Here is a 22,233-nt window from a genome sequence, read left to right as displayed (position 1 = left end):
TCAAACCTATTTGTAGTTTCGAAGCCGGACAGCTCGGTCAGACCAATCCTACACCTGAAAACTCTGAATCTCTACCTGCAAAGGTTCAAGTTCAAGATGGAATCTCTGAGGGCAGTGATTTCCAGCCTGGAGCAGGGAGAATTCATGGTGTCAGTGGACATAAAAGATGCCTACTTACATGTTCCCATTTATCCTCCGCATCAAGCTTATCTGAGATTCGCAGTGCAGGATTGTCATTACCAATTTTGGATGTTGCCGTTTGGACTTTCCACGGCTCCGAGGGCGTTCACCAAGGTAATGGTGGAGATTATGGTCCTCCTTCGACAGAAAGGAGTCAATATTATTCCGTACCTGGACGATCTCCTGATAAAAGCAAGGTCCAAAGAAAAGCTGGTGCAAAATATTGCACTCTCCCTGACAATACTTCAACATCACGGTCGGATCATAAATTTTCCAAAGTCACAATTGGAACCGACGACAAGATTGTCCTTTCTGGGGATGATACTGGACACGGAAGTACAGAGGGTATTTCTTCCAGTAGAAAAGGCTCTGGAAATCCAGAAAATAGTCAAACAAGTCCTGAAACCAACAAGAGTGTCGATTCATCAATGCATTCGGTTGTTGGGAAAGATGGTAGCGGCCTACGAGGCCATACAGTTTGGCCGATTCCATGCCAGAGTATTCCAGTGGGACCTGTTGGACAAGTGGTCCGGATCCCATCTATACATACATCAGAGGATAATCCTGTCATCCAAAGCCAGAATTTCGCTCCTGTGGTGGCCACCCAGTTCTCACCTCCTAGAGGGACGCAGATTCGGGATTCAGGACTGGATCCTGGTGACCAGGGATGCAAGTCTCCGAGGCTGGGGAGCTGTCACACAGGGGGAAAGCTTCCAAGGAAGATGGTCAAGTCAAGAACTTGTCTTCACATAAATGTTCTGGAGTTAAGAGCCATTTACAACGGCCTTCTACAAGCGGGCATCTTTTTCAAGATCAACCTGTACAGATCCAGTCAGACAATGTAACAGCAGTCGCGTACATAAACAGTCAGGGTGGAATGAAAAGCAGAGCGGCAATGGCAGAGGTGTCAAAGATCCTCCGCTGGGCAGAAAGACATGCAAGAACTCTGTCGGCAATTTTCATTCCGGGTGTGGACAACTGGGAAGCAGACTTCCTCAGCAGACACGATCTCCATCCAGGAGAATGGGGCCTCCACCAAGAAGTCTTCGCAGACTTGACAGGTCTTTGGGGAATTCCTCAAATAGACATGATGGCGTCTCGTTGCAACAAGAAGCTTCGGAGAATTTGTTCCAGGTCGAGAGACCCTCAAGCAATAGCAGTGGATGCACTGGTGGCCCAGTGGGTGTTTCGGTCAATGTATGTTTTCCCTCCACTTCCACTGATACCAAAAGTTCTCAAAATTAATAAGAAGAACAGGAGTTCGGGCAATCCTCTTTGTCCCAGACTGGCCAAGGAGGGCTTGGTATCCAGATCTTCAGGAGTTGCTCATAGAAGATCCTCGGCCTCTCCCTCTCCGCGAGGACCTGCTACAGCAGGGGCCGTGCGTGTATCAAGACTTACCGTGGCTACGTTTGACGGCATGGCTGTTGAGCGCCGGATCCTAGCCCGAAAGGGTATTCCAGGCATTCCCAACCACGGTCCTCAAGGCACACTAACAGTGCAGGTTTTAGTGATATCCAGGCTTCAGCACAGGTGACTTAATTAGTAGCTCCGTTATTTTGATTTAACCATCTTTGCTGCAGCCTGGATATCACTAAAACCTGCACTGTTGGTGTGCCTTGAGGACCGTGGTTGGGAATGCCTGGGGTATTCCCAAAGAATTCATTCCCACTCTTATTCAGGCCAGGAAGGGAGTAACGTCTAAACATTACCACCGTATTTGGAGAAAATATGTGTCTTGGTGTGAAACCAAGAATGCTCCAACGGAAGAGTTTCACTTAGGACGTTTTCTCCATTTTCTCCAGGCGGGTGTGGATGCAGGCCTTCGATTTGGGTTCAATCAAGGTCCAGATTTCAGCTTTGTCCGTTTTCTTTCAGAAACAATTGGCCTCCCTTCCAGAAGTTCAGACATTCGTGAAAGGGGTGATACACATCCAACCTCCATTTGTGCCTCCTGTGGCACCATGGGATCTTAACGTGATGTTACGATTACTTCAATCGGATTGGTTTGAACCTCTCCAGGAGATAGAGCTAAAATTTCTCACTTGGAAAGTGGTCATGCTGTTGGCCTTGGCATCCGCAAGACGGGTGTCTGAGTTAGGGGCCTTGTCTCACAAGAGCCCTTACTTGGTTTTCCATGAAGATAGGGATGACTTACGAACTCGTCAGCAACCAAAGGTGGTTTCTTTCCATATAAAACAACCTATTGTGGTGCCAGTGGCTATTGACACCTTCGCTGCTTCAAAGTCTCTGGACGTAGTCAGGGCTTTGAAAATCTATATCGCCAGAACGGCTCGGATAAGGAAAACAGAGGCGCTGTTTGTCCTGTATGCTCCCAACAAGATTGGGTGTCCTGCTTCTAAGCAGACTATTGCGCGCTGGATCAGAGGTACGATTCCACGGCAGGATTGCCGGTACCGAATTTGGTGACTGCCCATTCTACTAGAAAGGTGGGCTCGTCCTGGGCGGCTGCCCTGGGGGTCTCGGCATTACAGCTTTGCCGAGCAGCTACTTGGTCAGGGGCAAACACGTTTGCTAAGTTTTACAAGTTTGACACCTTGGCCGATGAGGACCTACAGTTTGGTCAATCAGTGCTGCAGGGTCATCCGCACTCTCCCGCCCGTACTGGAGCTTTGGTATAACCCCATGGTACTGAAGTGGACCCCAGCATCCTCTAGGACGTATGAGAAAACAGGATTTTAATACCTACCAGTAAATCCTTTTTTCCTAATCCGTAGAGGATGCTGGGCACCCAGCCCAGTGCGTACTTTACCTGCAGTTGTTAATTTATTAAAAATGTTTCAGCACGGTTGCTGTAATGTTCATGCCCGTTGGCATATGTTGTGTTGACTGCCATGTGTGCGACATGGTTGAAGTGTGAGCTGGTATGACTCTCACCATTAACTAAAAAAAGTAAATCCTTTCCTCGAAATGTCCGTCTCCCTGGGCACAGTTCCTATACTGAGGTCTGGAGGAGGAGCATAGAGGGAGGAGCCAGTTCACACTCTGAAAAAGTCTTAAAGTTCCCAAGGCTCCCAGCGGAACCGTCTATACCCCATGGTACTGAAGTGGACCCCAGCATCCTCTACGGACTAGGAGAAAAGGATTTACGGTAGGTATTAAAATCCTGTTTTAAGGGAGACATTCTTTTCGGAGAAGACCTCAACAAGATAGTGGCTGACTTAGCTTCTGCTAAAACAGCATGTCTACCTAGTACTGCTCCTTTGGTACCGAAGGCTAAGAGTACTTCCTTTCGCTCCTTTCGTCCTTCTGGGAAAGCAAAGGGTCAGGCGTACCCGAAACAGGCTCGCACTTCCAAACCTACTAAGCCCAAACCCAAACGGGCCTGCTTCCAAGACTGACAAGCCTGCCGCATGACGTGGGGGGCCGACTTCTAGGGTATACCCAGGAATGGTTGAAGACCACTTCCGATGCCTGGGTACGGGAAGTCGTCCCTCGAGGTTACGCCGTATCCTTCAAAAATCGTCCCCCTCATCGATTTTGCCTGACAGACGTCCCTTCGGATCAGGTGAAGGCAAAAACTCTTCATTCGGTAATACATTCCCTCCTGGACACAGGAGTGGTAGTACAGGTGCCTCTGGCTCAGAGAGGCAAGGGGTACTATTCACCGCTAATCCTAGTCCCGAAACCGAATGGGTCCTCCCGGCCTATTCTCAACCTCAAGTCCTTGAACAAATTTGTGGGGGATCTCCCAAGTTTTGTATGGAAACTCTTCGCTCTATTGTTCTGGCCTTGGAACCTGGGGATTATATGGTCTCCCTGGACATACAGGATACTTATCTGCATATTCCTATTGCAAATTCGCATCAGCAATACCTGAGGTTTACGGTTGGTAACCTCCATTACCAATTTTGGGCGTTACCTTTTGGTTTGACCACGGCTCCGAGTTTTCACCAAGGTCATGGCGGTAATGACGGCTGTACTCCGCCGTCAAGGGGTCATGAACCTACCGTACTTGGACGACTTGTTGATCCTGGCAAATTCCCCAGAAATTCTACTGCGCCATCTGGATCTGACTATCCAGTTTCTGCAAGCCCACGGGTAGCTCATCAACTGGAAGAAATCTACCCTGATCCCTGCTCAGAGCATGGTGCACCTGGGGGCGTTGTTGGACACTCACAACCAGCGGTTGTTCTTGTCTCAGGAGAAAGTCCTGAAGCTTCAGGACAGGATTCGATGCTTCCTATCTCGAGCGCAAGTGTCGATACATTCGGCGATGCAAGTGCTAGGTCTCATGGTGTCGGCTTTCGACATGGTGGAGTACACTCAATTCTATTCCCGCCCTCTGCAGGGCTGATTCTTGCCAAATGGGACGGCCTGCCTCACCGGATCAGGTCTCAAATGATCTCCTGGTCTCTAGAGGTCCGTCTGTCACTGAGCTGGTGGCTTCAGGACCAACGATTGAGCAGGGGTCGTCCCTTCTGGATCTCCAACTGGGTCCTTCTGACGACTGATGCCAGTCTGAGAGGTTGGGGCGCGGTGTTGGAGCAACACTCCCTTCAGGGTCGGTGGACCAAGGAGGAGTCTCTCCCCCAGATAAACATTCTGGAGTTGCGGGCAGTTCGTTGACACTGGCCCAGCATTTAATACAGCACAAACCTGTTCAAGTACAGTCCGACAACGCCACCATGGTGGCATACATCAATCATCAAGGTGGCACTCGAAGCCGCATGGCAATGAGGGAAGTATCACGGATTCTTCAGTGGGCGGAGTGCCATCTGCCAGCCATATCGGCAGTATTCATTCCGGGGGTTCTAAACTGGGAAGCGGACTTTCTCAGTCGTCAGGACGTACACGCCGGAGAGTGGAGTCTCCTTCCAGAAGTGTTTCACCTCCTCGTGGACAGGTGGGGCCTTCCAGATGTGGAACTGATGGCGTCTCGACACAATCGCAAGGTTCCGGTCTTTGGAGCAAGGACAAGGGATCCTCAAGCAGCGTTCGTGGACGCACTGGCAATTCCATGGAACTTTCAGCTTCCATACGTGTTCCCTTCGGTGTCACTCCTGCCCAGAGTAATAAGGAAGTTCAAGCAAGAAGGAGGAATCCTACTTCTGATCGCTCCCGCGTGGCCCAGACGGCATTGGTTCTCAGACCTTCAGGGCCTCTCGATAGAGCGTCCCCTTCTACTTCCACAGCGCCCAGATCTCCTCGTTCAGGGCCCTTGTGTATATCAGGATTTATCCCGGTTGGCTTTGACGGCGTGGCCCATGAAGCTTCCGTCTTGAGGGCCAAAGGATTTTCTGATGCCGTCATCCAAACCATGTTGAAGGTCCGGAAACCGGCTTCTGCTCTGATTTACCATAGGGTCTGGAATTCTTACTTTGCTTGGTGCACATCTAACAATTATGACGCTTACAAGTTTAGTACGGCCAATCTTTTGGCTTTTCTACAACAGAGCCTGGACTTGGGCCTTCGTATGGCCTCCATCAAGGTTCATATTTCTGCCTTGTCTGTTTGGTTCCAGAGAAAAATTGCGACCTTACCTGATGCGCATACGTTCACTCAGGGTGTGTTGCGGATTCAACCTCCTTATGTCCCACCTGTGGCTCCTTGGGACTTGTCGGTGGTTCTGGAGGCGTTGCAAGGGTCTCTGTTTGAGCCCCTTGAATCTGCAGACCTTAAGTGGCTTTCTCTTAAGGTAGTGTTTCTGCTGGCTATTGCCTCAGCTAGACGGGTGTCGGATTTGGGTGCCTTGTCTTGTAAGTCACCATATCTGATTTTTCATCGTGATCGGGCGGTTTTTCGGACACCTCCCAGGTATTTACCTAGGTGGTGTCTTCTTTCCACCTTAATCAGGAGATTGTGGTTCCAGCCTTTGCCTCTCCTGAATTGTCTTCCAAAGAGCGGTCTTTGGACGTGGTATGGGCTCTCCGTATCTATGTGAAGAGAACTGCTTCCCTTCGGAAGTCTGATTCTCTCTTTGTACTGTTTGGTATTCACAAACGTGGCTGGCCTGCTCACAAGCAGACCCTGGCCAGATGGATTTGAATGGTGATTGCACATGCTTATGTACAGCCTGGCTTTCCAGCTCCTGCTACAATTAAAGCCCATTCTACTCGGTCTGTGCTACCATTAAGGCCCTTCTTAGGTGGCCCGCCGTGGTGCGACCCTTGAACAATTGTGCAAGGCGGCTACGGTGGTCCTCCGTGAACACGTTTTTAAGGTTCTATGCCTTCGATACTTCCGCCTCCCAGGGTGCTTCCTTTGGACACTGGGTTCTTGTGCCCGCTGCAGTGTGTCCCCTCTCCCATAAGGAACTGCTTTAGGACATCCCCAATGTCATTCCCTGTGGAGCCCAGTGTACCCCGCAGCAGAAAACGAGGTACACTGGGCTCCACAGGGCACCCACCCTGACGCACTTAGCTTCTTTGGGTTGGTAAGGCATTAGCCGCTGACACCTTCTCCTGTCGTAAGAATGTGGTGTATGTGGCTACTAACGGTTGTCGTCTCTTTTACCTGCTACTGCATTGGACTGGTTAACAAAAACTGAGCTCCTGTGCACGGAGGCGGGGTTATAGAGGAGGCGGCGCTATGCATTCTGGGAACAGTCAAAGCTTTTAGCCTGTTGGCTCAAGATCCTACTCTACACCCCAATGTCATTTCCTGTGGAGCCCAGTGTACCTTGCAGAAAGAGATTTAATAACGGTAAATTCTTACCATTAATCTCCTTTTCACTGTCTAATGGCTGTTACGGGTATACAGTATTTGCAGTTTATTAAAAATAATTGCTTCAGAGAAAAGCCAAGCATACCATTGTTTTTGTCACTTGGTCGTAAAACATATTGAGAGAATGTTGTGTATAAATATACACCAATATAATCCGTGTTTGGTTTTATAAAATGTAATCATTATGTAAAACTGTGCTTGATTGGGTTTTATTCAGGGAGAGAGAGTTCTTAGTAATGTAGTCCTGTCTTTCCTGAATTTTCTTGGAACCACACCTCACACTAGCACCAATGTCATTCTGGAAATGTATCTTGCTTTTTTCTTTTTCTTTTTTACTTAAATATGAATTTTCAAACTTTAATGGAAAGAAACAAGCTTAGCAAGAAAAAAGAAGGTTGGGAATAACAGGAATATAATAGTTCATATAGGGAAAGCCAAGCACACAATTGTGATCTGTATAATACAGTACTATACATACACAATACTTTCTTTTCATGTTAACCGTTGGAATTTTATCTTTCTATAATACCCAACAGATGAAAAATCAAAAGATCGTTCTAAATGCCATACCCACATATAAGACATTTGCATGGGAAACTTCAATTGTTTGCTCACGTGCATTAATAAAGCACAAGTATCGGAATACAATAACAGCCTTAGAGGTCTATTCAATTATTATCGGATCCTCTCCGACAGAGAGGATCCGACGCTTCAGTATTCAATTTGCAGGCATTTCCGACAGGATTTTTTAAAGTCGGATCGGCATTTTCGAAAACTGTCTAAAAACCTGTTGGGAAAATCAACGCAAATTCAACAAAATCCGCGGCTAATCCGCAGATCCACGTGTTTTCCGACAAGTCAGGAAAAACGGCACTGCAATTGAATAGGTCGAATCCAGATTCATCCTAAAAAAGTCAGAGGGGTAGATTCAAATGTTTGAAAAGTCGGTTGGGTGTCTGTCTTTTCCTGTCTATTAGATAGGAAAAAATAGACTCCCAACTGACTTTTCAAACCGTTGAATTTCCCCCAGAAAGTGCAGTTTTACCGCCAATTCCGGAATTACAACACTAATTGAATAGATCCCTTAGGGAGCTATAAAGTACCAGCCAACCAGCTCCTAACTGTCATTTTTAAAACACAGCTTGTGACATGGCAGTTAAAAGGTAATTGGCTGGTACTTTATCTCCATCCACTTTCTCTCTCTAAGGCTTAGTACATAGACCCCCTAAAGCCAGGTACACACTAAATGATCCAGGATCATGGCCGACACTATGACCGACCGAATTAATGATGTGTTGGTCAGCTGTACACACTGAACGATTTAGCGCACAATTGCACGCTATAGTGTTCAGTGACCACATCCTGGAGCATGATGTCATTAATGATATCTTCAGATCTGCCTGCAGTGCAATAAAGGACCCGTGGGATTGCGCAATAGTCTGTACACGCTGGACGATGTGCACATATCATGTCTGTCCGATTCACAGGGGAACGTACGACATATCATCTAGTGTGTACCCAGCTGAAGACTTAAATGGAACTGTTTTATATTGTTGCCCGGCTGTCATAAACATACTGCATTAAACATGCTTTTTATCATTGTATGTGTGGCTGCACACTACATAGATCTGCTTAGCTGCAAATGCTTTTAACTGACTACTACACATAACTTTATATGCATTGGGTAGGAAATGCCATCGGTCAGAATACGATTGCGCCATTCCGATGGAGGGAATCCAGACAGGGAAACAGCAAGTATACTCGCCTTTCCCCAATGCCCCCCCTAACCCCCCCCTTCCTGCATCCTAAACCTAACCCTCTCTCCCACCGCATCCTGACCCTAATCCTCCCCGGGGTGCCTAACCCCCCCCCCCCCCCCCTTCTTGCGGTCTAAACCCAACCCCTCCTGTCCATAACTCCCCCTGTTTGGGATCACGGCTGTCGAGATCCCGGCGGTGGGATTGTAAACCTTGTCGGGATGCCGGCACCGGCATTCCAAGCACTGTCGGGATTTCGGCATTCCAAATGCTGGGATCCTGACAGCCGAGGTCCTGACTGTATCCCCTTTATATAGTTATAATTACAAGGCTTCTGTTGCAGGAACAGTGGTGGTCATTCCGAGTTGATCGCTCGCTAGCAGTTATTAGCAGCCGTGCAATCGCTATGCCGCCGCCCACTGGGAGTGTATCTTAGCTGGGCAGAAGTGCAAACGAAAGGATCGCAGAGCGACTACAAAAAAAAATTGTGCAGTTTTAGTGTAGCTCCAGACCTACTCCTAGCTTGTGATCACTTCAGACTGTTCAGTTCCGGATTTGACGTCACAAACACGCCCTGCGTTTTCCCAGCCACGCTTGCATTTTTCCTGGCACGCCTGCGTTTTTTCCAACACTCCCTGAAAACGGTCAGTTGACACCCAGAAATGCCCACTTCCTGTCAATCACTCTGCGGCCAGCAGTGCGACTGAAAAGCTTCGCTAGACCTTGTGTGAAACTGCATCGGCCGTTGTGAAAGTACGTCGCGCGTGCGCATTGCTCCGCATGCGCAGAAGTGCCTTTTTTGCTTCATTGCTGCGCAGCAAACATTTTCAGCTAGCGATCAACTCTGAATGACCCCCAATGTCTCCATGTGTTGGATGTCTGACTGCAGTGTGTGAGGTTGAGAGTTTAAGAACTGGGTATAACATGCTGAGAATTGTATGTTCTAAACACATGTTGATGTAGCTGAATGACAAAGGGCCTTATTCAGAGTTGATCGCAGCAGCAAATTTGTTAGCAGTTGTGTAAAACCATGTGCACTGCAGGTGTGGAAGATATAACATGTGCAGAGAGAGTAGATTTGGGTGGGGCGTGTTCAAATTGAAATCTAAGTTGCAGTGTAAAAATAAAGCAGCCAGTATTTACCCTGCACAGAAACAATATAACCCACCCAAATCTAATTCTCTGCAAATGTTATATCTGCCCCACCTGCAGTGCGCATAATTTTGCCCAACTGCTAACAAATTTGCTGCTGCGTTCAACTCTGAATTACCCCCCCTAAGTGCACATTAATCACACAATGAGCTCTATTCATGAAGCAGTGAAAAGAGTAGAGAAGTGAGCCAGTGGAGAAGTTGCCCGTGGCAACCAATCAGCTTTGAAGTAATGGGCCCTACACATTTAAAGATCCGCCGCCGAGCTGCCCGACGGCGGATACGGGCGACCCGCGGGTGGGGGGGCAGTGACGGGGGGAGTGAAGTTACTTCACTCCCCCCTGTCACACGGCTCCATAGAACTGCAGGCAAATATGGACGAGATCGTCCATATTGGCCTGCATGCACAGTCGACGGGGCAGCAGCGATGAACGAGCGCGGGGCTGCGCATCGTTCATCGCTGGTGCCTCCACACTGCACGATATGAACGAGATCATTCATATCTTGCAGTCAAATCGCCCAGTGTGTAGGGCCTATTACATTTATCAAATACACTCTATAAAATTATACATAGCAGCTGCTTGGATGCCATGGGCAACTTCTCCACTTGCTCAGTTGTTTGCTCTTTTCACTGCTTCATGAATAGACCTGATTGACTCCTAAGTTAAGTATGAATATGATATACAGTAGGAAGTTTGGTGTTCCAATCCCTTGTCTTAAGTGTTCTGAAAGTATGTGTAATTGTGCTGTAAAGGTGTGTGTATATATACTCAAGTGAAAACAAAGGATTTACACAGAAGTGTATAGTTGCTATTAATATACGGAAACTCCCTTGCAAGTCCTGTATGCAACTTTGAGTCTTCATCTCTTCCTTGTCCACGTAGAACCTATTTTTAAGGGGGTAGGATTCAAAAGTTTGTGGCCTATCCCACCTTCACAGTGTTGCAACAGCTATAAAAAATTCAGGACATTTATGTGGTGTTCTTCTGGTAAGGAGTGCCCTGCTAGGAGCAGGCAAGCTGCATGTGCCAAGGGCGGTTTCATGATGTCAGGATCAAGATGGGGTAAACGTCAAGGCACAGACTGAGCATTATACAGTTGAAGGTAGAGTGTCCCCCAGCAGCACAGAGTAGTAATATGAGAAACCGGTCAAACTGAGTCAATTCAATTGTTGTGCCTTTTAGTTTAATCTGTTCATATATGTCAATATAATTCCCCTTTTTGAGTCTATGTATTTATGTTGTACAGTACAATGAGTCACACTAAGCACATGGGCATTTTTTTGCAGCTCGTGTCTACAGATGATATCTCGGCAGAAGCCATTGCATCACACTCCATAGTGACAAACTTGCAGAAACAAGTGTCTACGCTCTATAGTGACATGGACCGCATCCAAGTCAATGAGCAGGCAGTCTCTGAGAAGATGCAGAATGTCAACCTGAAGCTACAAAACGTCACCAATTCTTGGAAAGGAAGCCTCGATAAGATGAATCTGGAGACCAACTCGGCCAAGTCAGAGGCAAAATCATTTCACCACCAAATGACTTTAAAGATTAATGCTGCTGACCAAACACTGAAACTTATCTCTGAGAAACTTAAAGAGTTTGAAGAAAGTACGCCAAGAAATTTCAGAACCGTGAAAAGACAGGAGGACGATGACCTTCAGCGTATCACTGAGGTCCTGGACTATGATGCCAAAGCTATCGAGGAACTGGAAAAGCAAGAGAACGATTTGACCAATATGAACCAAGAGGTGCAACAGAACTTGATGAAGTTTCAGCCAAAGTTGGCTGAGTGCATGACGAATTTGCCAACCATTGACAATGCTGTTCGCACTCTTCTTAAGGTCTCAAATGAGATGCTTGACCTAGACAAAAAGATAAATGAGTTGACCGTGCAGGTGTTTAGTACCGAGGACAATCTACTGAAAATCATCACCGAGACTTTGGAAATCCAGCAAGCTCTGGAAGGGATGCAGTATGATAATAGTATTCTAAAAATGCAGAATGAAATCTCCTCTTTGAAGGACAAAGTGCAGATTTTATCTGCAAATAAAGACCATTCTCTGTCAGAAAAGGAGGAGTCTGATGAAGGTTGAAATTAATCTCATGGAACCAGTTGTGTCTGGTAATCAAGGATGATGCCACCATACTTTTATTCAAATGATCATTTAGTCCACCAGTTTGTCACTCCTAAATGACAATGAGTTCTGTCTACCTATACATAGCATGTCCACTTTAACAGAAGCTGTACCATTTTATCCTGATCAATTTGTACCAATAGCCTTGCCCATTGACAGAATGCCACAAGGGAGCATAACCATATTATATGTTATGTGAGCATTGTACTGGAAATATTGCACACTGGCTTTTAGCTATTGTGTTTTATTCATTATCCTCTTCTGTTACACACAGTATTATTTTACTTCCACTGTTCCATTACAGTCTTAGGATGAACTTAAATTGTTCCTCTGTCAAATGACCTGTCTATTTTATAGTAGAGATGCGAGGGGAGGATGCCAAGTGGGATCCCATAATCTGTTTTCGGGACCCTCTGATTCTCAGATTTGCAGACTAATGGGGTTCCACTGGTTTAAAGAGTAATTGTCCTAAAAATGAAAATAAAATGTGGGATCAGAGGTCCACAGTACACATTTCAAAATAATTAAAAGTTTGACTTCACTTTTGGTGTGGCTTTTTTCTAGTTGTTTTAGTATCCCATAGTGCTCTGGGACAAAAAAAAAAGTCAAGGTAAAATTAGCAACATTGCTGGGCACTTTGTTAGGTTATCAACTGATAAAGGCACATAAATGGCACTGGTATTTTATTAGTAGTAAATGCATTCTAGTAACACTTATGATTTCAAAAAGTCTGGTCGGCACTGCTGAGGTCTCATGACAAAACATACCAGCTCCCTTTTTTTTTTTTTTTTTTTTTTTTTTTACAGTTTAGCTTATGACCTTTTAAAAACTTCTTGTTTAAATGCTTTATTTTACGTGTGTGTGTGTGTGTGTGTGTGTGTTTATTTAGAAAATTATCAAACGTATATGTAATAAATATTACTGGTTCAGATAAGCACATAAAATATTTTTATTGGTACATGGCCCTTTACTATTGAATCTATATTGCACCATACTGATTCTGTATATCTATATATTATATATAAATAATCTGAGGCGGCACTCGTCAAAATAAACGTAGACTCAACTACTGCTTGTGCATCAACATATTTAATATACATACAACAAACAGCCTAGCCCCCATTCAGGGCATTAAAGGCCAGTACTGACGGCCCGATTTGGGAGAGATGTGTGCTGAGCGAACTGCTCATCACACATCTCTCCCCCCGCTCAGCACAGCGCGATGTGTGCTGAGCGTGCGGGGGATGGGGGGGCCCTCATTTCACCCAGCTGGTGAAGTGAGCGACCCGCTAGATTGGCCTGCATGCAGGCCAATCTAGCACCAGCGATAGCGATGCGCGGGGCTGCGCATCGCTATCGCTGTGGGGGTACACACGGAGAGATCACTGCTTAAAATCTAAGCAATCTAGTCAGATTGCTTAGATTTTAAGCAGCGATCGCTCCGTGAGTACCCCCCTTAACTCACTTCTTCGCCCCTCACTATACTTGGGTTCAGCTAGTGTGTAAACAGTCTTGCCTGCTTCTTGCAGGTATATCACAGGCTCCATGACATGGCTTGGCTGCCACAGCTCTCACACACATTGTCAGATTTCTGGTTCTCCCTGTCTCCTGCAAGTATGAACGCCGGCTTCCAAGCCTTCTCACACTCAAGGCTCACTGGCCTGGCTTTTTCCTAGCAATGTTGGCTCAGTCCCAGAGTTTGGTGATCTTTCCTGTCTCCTACAGAACTAGACTGGCTTCCTCAGCCTCAACTGGGGCGGATACACAGGCCGCAGCCTGTCCTGACTACAGCAGTCTAACAGACTGACTCTCCTCTGCAGCTCTTAGGTGTGCTCACACTTAACTTTTCGTCTCTGTGCCACTAATGCAATTTTCTCTGACGTCCTAGTGGATGCTGGGAACTCCGTAAGGACCATGGGGAATAGCGGCTCCGCAGGAGACTGGGCACAAAAGTAAAGCTTTAGGACTACCTGGTGTGCACTGGCTCCTCCCCCTATGACCCTCCTCCAAGCCTCAGTTAGATTTTTGTGCCCGACCGAGCAGGGTGCAATCTAGGGGGCTCTCCTGAGCTTCTTAGAAAAAGTTAGTTTTAGGTTTCTTATTTTCAGTGAGACCTGCTGGCAACAGGCTCACTGCATCGAGGGACTAAGGGGAGAAGAAGCGAACCTGCCTGCTTGCAGCCAGCTTGGGCTTCTTGGCTACTGGACACCATTAGCTCCAGAGGGACCGAACACAGGCCCAGCCTCGGAGTCCGGTCCCAGAGCCGCGCCGCCGGCCCCCTTACAGAGCCAGAAGCAAGAAGAGGTCCGGAAAATCGGCGGCAGAAGACATCCGTCTTCAACAAGGTAGCGCACAGCACTGCAGCTGTGCGCCATTGCTCCTCAGGCACACTTCACACTCCGGTCACTGAGGGTGCAGGGCGCTAGGGGGGGGCGCCCTGAGCAGCAATATAAACACCTTGGCTGGCGAAAATATACCACATATAACCCCCAGGGCTATATGGATGTATTTTAACCCCTGCCAGAATTCAGCAAAAAGCGGGAGAAAAGTCAGCCGAGAAGGGGGCGGAGCCTATCTCCTCAGCACACTGGCGCCATTTTCCATCACAGCTCCGCTGGAAGGACGTCTCCCTGACTCTCCCCTGCAGTCCTGCACTACAGAAAAGGGTAAAAAAGAGAGGGGGGGCACTAATTTGGCGCAGTTTGATAATATCAGCAGCTATAAAGGGAAAAACACATTATATAGTGGTATCCCTGTGTATATATAGCGCTCTGGTGTGTGCTGGCATACTCTCCCTCTGTCTCCCCAAAGGGCTAGTGGGGTCCTGTCCTCTATCAGAGCATTCCCTGTGTGTGTGCGGTGTGTCGGTACGATTGTGTCGACATGTTTGAGGAGGAAAATGATGTGGAGGCGGAGCAATTGCCTGTAATAGAGATGTCACCCCCTAGGGAGTCGACACCTGAGTGGATGGGCTTATGGAAGGAATTACGTGACAGTGTCAGCTCTTTACAAAAGACAGTTGACGACATGAGACTGCCGGCTACTCAGCTTGTGCCTGTCCAGGCATCTCAAAGGCCATCAGGGGCTCTAAAACGCCCGTTACCTCAGATGGCAGACACAGACGCCGACACGGATACTGACTCCAGTGTCGACGATGAAGAGACGAATGTGACTTCCAGTAGGGCCACACGTTACATGATTGAGGCAATGAAAAATGTTTTACATATTTCTGATAATACAAGTACCACTAAAAAGGGTATTATGTTTGGTGAGAAAAAACTGCCTGTAGTTTTCCTGCATCGGAGGAATTAAATGAAGTGTGTGATGAAGCGTGGGTTTCCCCCGATAAAAAACTGATAATTCCTAAAAGGTTATTGGCATCATACCCTTTCCCGCCAGAGGATAGGGCACGTTGGGAAACACCCCCTAGGGTGGATAAAGCGCTCACATGCTTGTCTAAACAGGTGGCACTACCCTCTCCTGAGACGGCCGCCCTTAAGGAACCTGCTGACAGAAAGCAGGAAAATATCCTAAAATGTATATACACTCACACGGGAGTTATACTGCGACCAGCAATCGCCTCAGCCTGGATGTGCAGTGCTGGGGTGGCTTGGTCGGATTCCCTGACGGACAATATTGATACCCTAGACAGGGACAGTATATTACTGACTATAGAGCATTTAAAAGATGCATTTCTATATATGCGTGATGCACAGAGGGATATCTGCCGGCTGGCATCAAGAGTAAGTGCGCTGTCCATTTCTGCCAGAAGAGGGTTATGGACACGGCAGTGGTCAGGGGATGCGGATTCCAAAAGGCATATGGAAGTATTGCCTTATAAAGGGGAGGAGTTATTTGGGGTAGGTCTATCAGACCTGGTAGCCACGGCCACTGCTGGGAAATCCACATTTTTACCCCAGGTAGCCTCTCAACATAAGAAGACGCCGTATTATCAGGCGCAGTCCTTTCGGCCCCATAAGGGCAAGCGGGCAAAAGGTTCCTCTTTTCTGCCCCGTGGCAGAGGGAGAGGGAAAAGGCTGCAGCAAACAGCCAGTTCCCAGGAACAGAAGCCCTCTCCCGCCTCTGCCAAGTCCTCAGCATGACGCTGGGGCTTTACAAGCGGACTCAGGCACGGTGGGGGCCCGTCTCAAGAATTTCAGCGCGCAGTGGGCTCACTCGCAAGTGGACCCCTGGATCCTTCAGGTGGTATCTCAGGGGTACAAATTGGAATTCGAGACGTCTCCCCCTCGCCGTTTCCTAAAGTCTGCTTTACCGACGTCTCCCTCCGACAGGGAGGCGGTATTGGAAGCCATTCACAAGCTGTATTCCCAGCAGGTGATAATCAAGGTACCCCTCCTGCAACAGGGAAAGGGGTATTATTCCACGCTGTTTGTGGTACCGAAGCCGGACGGCTCGGTGAGACCGATTTTAAATCTAAAATCCTTGAACACTTACATACAGAGGTTCAAATTCAAGATGGAGTCACTCAGAGCAGTGATTGCGAACCTGGAAGAAGGGGATTATATGGTGTCTCTGGACATCAAGGGTGCTTACCTCCATGTCCCAATTTACCCTTCTCACCAAGGGTACCTCAGGTTTGTGGTACAGAACTGTCACTATCAGTTTCAGACGCTGCCGTTTGGATTGTCCACGGCACCCCGGGTCTTTACCAAGGTAATGGCCGAAATGATGATACTCCTTCGAAGGAAGGGAGTTTTAGTTATCCCTTACTTGGACGATCTCCTGATAAGGGCAAGATCCAGGGAACAGTTGGAAGTCGGGGTAGCACTATCTCAGGTAGTGTTGCGGCAGCACGGTTGGATTCTCAATATTCCAAAATCGCAGCTGATCCCGACGACACGTCTTCTATTCCTAGGGATGATCCTGGACACAGTCCAGAAAAAGGTGTTTCTCCCGGAGGAGAAAGCCAGGGAGTTATCCGAACTAGTCAGAAACCTCCTAAAACCAGGCCAAGTGTCAGTGCATCAATGCACAAAGGTCCTGGGAAAAATGGTGGCTTCCTACGAAGCAATCCCATTCGGCAGATTCCACGCAAGAACTTTCCAGTGGGATCTGCTAGACAAATGGTCCGGGTCGCATCTTCAGATGCATCAGCGGATAACCTTGTCACCAAAGACAAGGGTGTCTCTCCTGTGGTGGTTGCAGAGTGCTCATCTTCTAGAGGGCCGCAGATTCGGCATTCAGGACTGGGTCCTGGTGACCACGGATGCCAGCCTGCGGGGCTGGGGAGCAGTCACACAGGGAAGGAATTTCCAGGGCTTGTGGTCAAGCCTGGAGACATCACTTCACATAAATATCCTGGAGCTAAGGGCCATTTACAATGCTCTAAGCCTAGCAAGACCTCTGCTTCAAGGTCAGCCGGTGTTGATCCAGTCGGACAACATCACGGCAGTCGCCCACGTAAACAGACAGGGCGGCACAAGAAGCAGGAGGGCAATGGCAGAAGCTGCAAGGATTCTTCGCTGGGCGGAAAATCATGTGATAGCACTGTCAGCAGTGTTCATTCCGGGAGTGGACAACTGGGAAGCAGACTTCCTCAGCAGGCACGACCTCCACCCGGGAGAGTGGGGACTTCATCCAGAAGTCTTCCACATGATTGTAAACCGTTGGAAAAAACCAAAAGGTGGACATGATGGCGTCCCGCCTCAACAAAAAACTGGACAGGTATTGCGCCAGGTCAAGGGACCCTCAGGCAATAGCTGTGGACGCTCTGGTAACACCGTGGGTGTACCAGTCAGTGTATGTGTTCCCTCCTCTGCCTCTCATACCCAAGGTTCTGAGAATTATAAGACGGAGAGGAGTAAGAACTATACTCGTGGCTCCGGATTGGCCAAGAAGGACTTGGTACCCGGAACTTCAAGAGATGCTCACAGAGGACCCGTGGCCTCTGCCTCTAAGAAGGGACCTGCTCCAGCAAGGACCCTGTCTGTTCCAAGACTTACCGCGGCTGCGTTTGACGGCATGGCGGTTGAACGCCGGATCCTGAAGGAAAAAGGCATTCCGGAGGAAGTCATCCCTACCCTGATCAAAGCCAGGAAGAATGTAACCGCAAAGCATTATCACCGCATTTGGCGAAAATATGTTGCGTGGTGCGAGGCCAGGAAGGCCCCAACGGAGGAATTTCAACTGGGTCGATTCCTGCATTTCCTGCAAACAGGAGTGTCTATGGGCCTCAAATTGGGATCCATTAAGGTTCAGATTTCGGCCCTGTCGATTTTCTTCCAGAAAGAACTGGCTTCAGTTCCTGAAGTTCAGACGTTTGTCAAGGGGGTGCTGCATATACAGCCTCCTTTTGTGCCTCCAGTGGCACCTTGGGATCTCAATGTAGTTTTGGGGTTCCTCAAATCACATTGGTTTGAACCACTTAAATCTGTGGATTTAAAATATCTCACATGGAAAGTGGCCATGCTGTTGGCCCTGGCTTCGGCTAGGCGAGTGTCAGAATTGGCGGCTTTATCCTGCAAAAGCCCCTATCTGATTTTCCATTCGGACAGGGCGGAATTGAGGACTCGTCCTCAGTTTCTCCCTAAGGTGGTGTCAGCGTTTCACCTGAACCAACCTATTGTGGTGCCTGCGGCTACTAGGGACTTGGAGGACTCCAAGTTGCTAGACGTTGTCAGGGCCCTGAAAATATATGTTTCCAGGACGGCTGGAGTCAGAAAATCTGACTCGCTGTTTATCTTGTATGCACCCAACAAGCTGGGTGCTCCTGCTTCGAAGCAGACTATTGCTCGTTGGATTTGTAGTACAATTCAGCTTGCACATTCTGTGGCAGGCCTGCCACAGCCAAAATCTGTAAATGCCCATTCTACAAGGAAGGTGGGCTCATCTTGGGCGGCTGCCCGAGGGGTCTCGGCTTTACAACTTTGCCGAGCAGCTACTTGGTCAGGGGCAAACACGTTTGCTAAATTCTACAAATTTGATACCCTGGCTGAGGAGGACCTGGAGTTCTCTCATTCGGTGCTGCAGAGTCATCCGCACTCTCCCGCCCGTTTGGGAGCTTTGGTATAATCCCCATGGTCCTTACGGAGTTCCCAGCATCCACTAGGACGTCAGAGAAAATAAGAATTTACTTACCGATAATTCTATTTCTCGTAGTCCGTAGTGGATGCTGGGCGCCCATCCCAAGTGCGGATTGTCTGCAATACTTGTACATAGTTATTGTTAACTAAATCGGGTTATTGTTGTTGTGAGCCATCTTTCCAGAGGCTCCTCTGTTATCATGCTGTTAACTGGGTTCAGATCACAAGTTGTACGGTGTGATTGGTGTGGCTGGTATGAGTCTTACCCGGGATTCAAAAATCCTTCCTTATTGTGTACGCTCGTCCGGGCACAGTATCCTAACTGAGGCTTGGAGGAGGGTCATAGGGGGAGGAGCCAGTGCACACCAGGTAGTCCTAAAGCTTTACTTTTGTGCCCAGTCTCCTGCGGAGCCGCTATTCCCCATGGTCCTTACGGAGTTCCCAGCATCCACTACGGACTACGAGAAATAGAATTATCGGTAAGTAAATTCTTATTTTCCTTCATACTGCCACAATATATAATTTTTACATCAAATCACTGCCACTCTCTTTATTTAGTAAAATTATATTCCATAAGCACGATTACTTGCTCATATTTTGAACAACCTTAAATAATAGATATAAAGCAAGCACCGCCTAAAATAAGTCTCATTTTCATTGTTTTAAACTGAATATATGGTAATTTAGTTTGAAAAGAATATTCATTTGTGAGCTGGAGCATAAAAGCAGCAGATGCAGTGATAGAATGTTTCCCAGTTATTTGGCAATAGCAGGCCTTTGATTCACAGTCTTATGTAAGATAATCCCTCTTGCCCTGCACTGGTTGCTTGGCACCGTTCCAAATACTCAAAAACATGGTTCATAAAAATAGCTCAAGGGCAAAATGACAGACAGGCAGAATTACTAATGAAAACATCCCATTCTTCTCAGAGGAAATACAGCCGGTCACCACTGATGGAGCTGAGCAGATTGTCGGTGGAAGTTGGTATTACCCTGTCACTAAGGGTTCCTGTTACATTGGTGTTCTATCTTAGTACTTTTCTACTTATTAAAAAGACAGTTCCTGTCCTTGCTTGTCCTTACTATTGTGTATCTTTATTTCTCGAACGTCCTAGAGGATGCTGGGGACTCCGTAAGGACCATGGGGATAGATGGGCTCCGCAGGAGACATGGGCACTTTAAGAAAGAGAATTTAGTCCCTGGTGTGCACTGGCTCCTCTCTCTATGCCCCTCCTCCAGACCTCAGTTTGATACTGTGCCCAGACGAGCTGGGTGCTTTTCAGTGAGCTCTCCTGAGTTTACTGATAGAAAGTATTTTGTTAGGTTTTTTATTTTCAGGGAGCTCTGCTGGCAACAGACTCCCTGCATCGTGGGACTGAGAGGAGAGAAGCAGCCCTACTCTCTGAAGCTAGGTCCTGCTTCTTAGGCTACTGGACACCATTAGCTCCAGAGGGATTGGTACGCAGGATCTCACCCTCGCCGTCCGTCCCGGAGCCGCGCCGCCGTCCCCCTCGCAGAGCCGGAATATAGAAGCCGGGTGAGTATGAGAAGAAAAGAAGACTTCAGAGGCGGCAGAAGACTTCATGATCTTCACTGAGGTAACGCACAGCTCTGCAGCCGTGCGCCATTGCTCCCACACACCTCACATACTCCGGTTACTGTAAGGGTGTAGGGCGGGGGGGGGGGGGGGCACCCTGGGCAGCAATATAAACCTCTTATTTGGCAAAAGGAGCATATATACAGCTGGACACTGTATATATGCATGAGCCCCCGCCAATTTTACACTTTTAGCGGGACAGAAGCCCGCCGTCGAGGGGGCGGGGCTTCTCCCTCAGCACTCACCGGCGCCATGTTTTTCTCCACAGCACCGCTGAGAGGAAGCTCCCCGGACTCTCCCCTGCTTATACCACGGTAGAAGGGAGGGTTTTAAAGAAGGGGGGGGGGCACATAATTCGGCGCAGATAATAACAGCGCTACTGGGTAAACATTAAATTGCTGTGTTTTTTCCTCGGTCTTATAGTGCTGGGGTGTGTGCTGGCATACTCTCTCTCTATCTCTCCAAAGGGCCTTGTGGGGGAATTATCTTCAGATGAGCATTTCCTGAGTGTGTGGTGTGTCGGTACGTGTGTGTCAACATGTCTGAGGTAAAAGGCTCTCCTAAGGAGGAGATGGAGCAAATGTGTATGTGAGTGGTGTCTCCGTCGACAACGCCGACACCTGATTGGATATGTGAAATAAAGTGCTGAGGTAAATTTATTGCACAAAAGACAGTGAATCTACACAGGTCTGTCCCTATGTCGCAGAGACCTTCAGAGTCTCACAATGCTCACTATCCAAAATAATAGACACTGATATCGACACGGAGTCTGACTCCAGTGTCGACTACGATAATGCAAAGTTACAGCCAAAACTGGTAGAAAAGTATTCAATATATGATTAATGTAATAAAAGATGTTTTGCATATCACTGATGACTCATCTGTCCCTGACACGAGGGTACACATGTTTAAGGGGAAGAAAGCTGAGGTAAATTTCCCTCCTCTCATGAAGAAAAAGAGCGAGAATCTCCAGACAAGAAGCTGCAGCTTCCCAAAAATAATTCTCAGGGAGTATCCTTTCCCTACTAGGGCCAGGATACGATGGGAATCTTCCCCTAGGGTGGACAAAGCTTTGTCACGTTTACCCAAAAGGTAGTGCTGACTTAACAGCTATCCTCAGGGATCCTGCAGATAGCTTGCAGTAAACGTACTTTGAAGTCCATTTACACACATTCTGGTACACTACTCAGACCGGCGATTGTGTCGGCATGGGTTTATAGCGCTGTAGCAGCGTGGACAGATACCTTATCAGCGGAGATTGAAACCCTGGATAAGGATACCATGTTATTGACCCTAGTATATGTATATGTGTATATATATATATATATATATATATATATATATATATAAATAAAACATGCCCAAAGAGACATTAGTCTACTGGGTTCTAGAGTCAACGCTATGTCGATTTCTGCTAGAAGTGTCCTGTGGAACATGCAATGGACAGGTGATGCCGACTAAAAGAGGCATATGGAAGGTTTACCTTACAAGGCTGAGGAATTGTGTGGAGAAGGGCTCTCGGACCTGGTCTCCACAGCTATAGCTGGTAATTCTGATCTTTTGCCTTATATTCCCTCACAGCCTAAGAAAGCACGACATTATCAAATGCAGTCCTTTCGGTCGCAGAATAACAAGAAAGTACGAGGAGCGTCCTTTCTTACCAGAGGTAAGGGTACAG

The 22,233-nt window shown here is 47.6% G+C and overlaps 1 protein-coding gene across 3 annotated transcripts in view; it reads left to right on the top strand.

Moving 5' to 3' along the window:
• The window catches only part of IKBIP (IKBKB interacting protein), an 86,504-nt gene that overhangs the window by 48,998 nt on the left and 15,273 nt on the right, over positions 1-22,233 (top strand). Inside the window, exon 3 of one of the 3 annotated variants that reach the window (XM_063928433.1) lies at positions 11,064-11,902. The exons of 1 other annotated variant lie outside the window; for it this stretch is intronic. In XM_063928433.1, coding sequence (XP_063784503.1) covers positions 11,064-11,873 — 810 coding nt within the window. In that variant the 3' untranslated portion in view covers positions 11,874-11,902. Of the gene's footprint in view, positions 1-11,063; positions 12,457-22,233 lie in introns of those variants that run through there. One more of the 3 variants, XM_063928432.1, reaches the window with a different exon arrangement.

This window comes from Pseudophryne corroboree, chromosome 6 (genome assembly GCF_028390025.1).
Source record: "Pseudophryne corroboree isolate aPseCor3 chromosome 6, aPseCor3.hap2, whole genome shotgun sequence".
Taxonomy (NCBI): domain Eukaryota; kingdom Metazoa; phylum Chordata; class Amphibia; order Anura; family Myobatrachidae; genus Pseudophryne; species Pseudophryne corroboree.
This window is presented reverse-complemented; position numbering and strand designations above follow the sequence as displayed.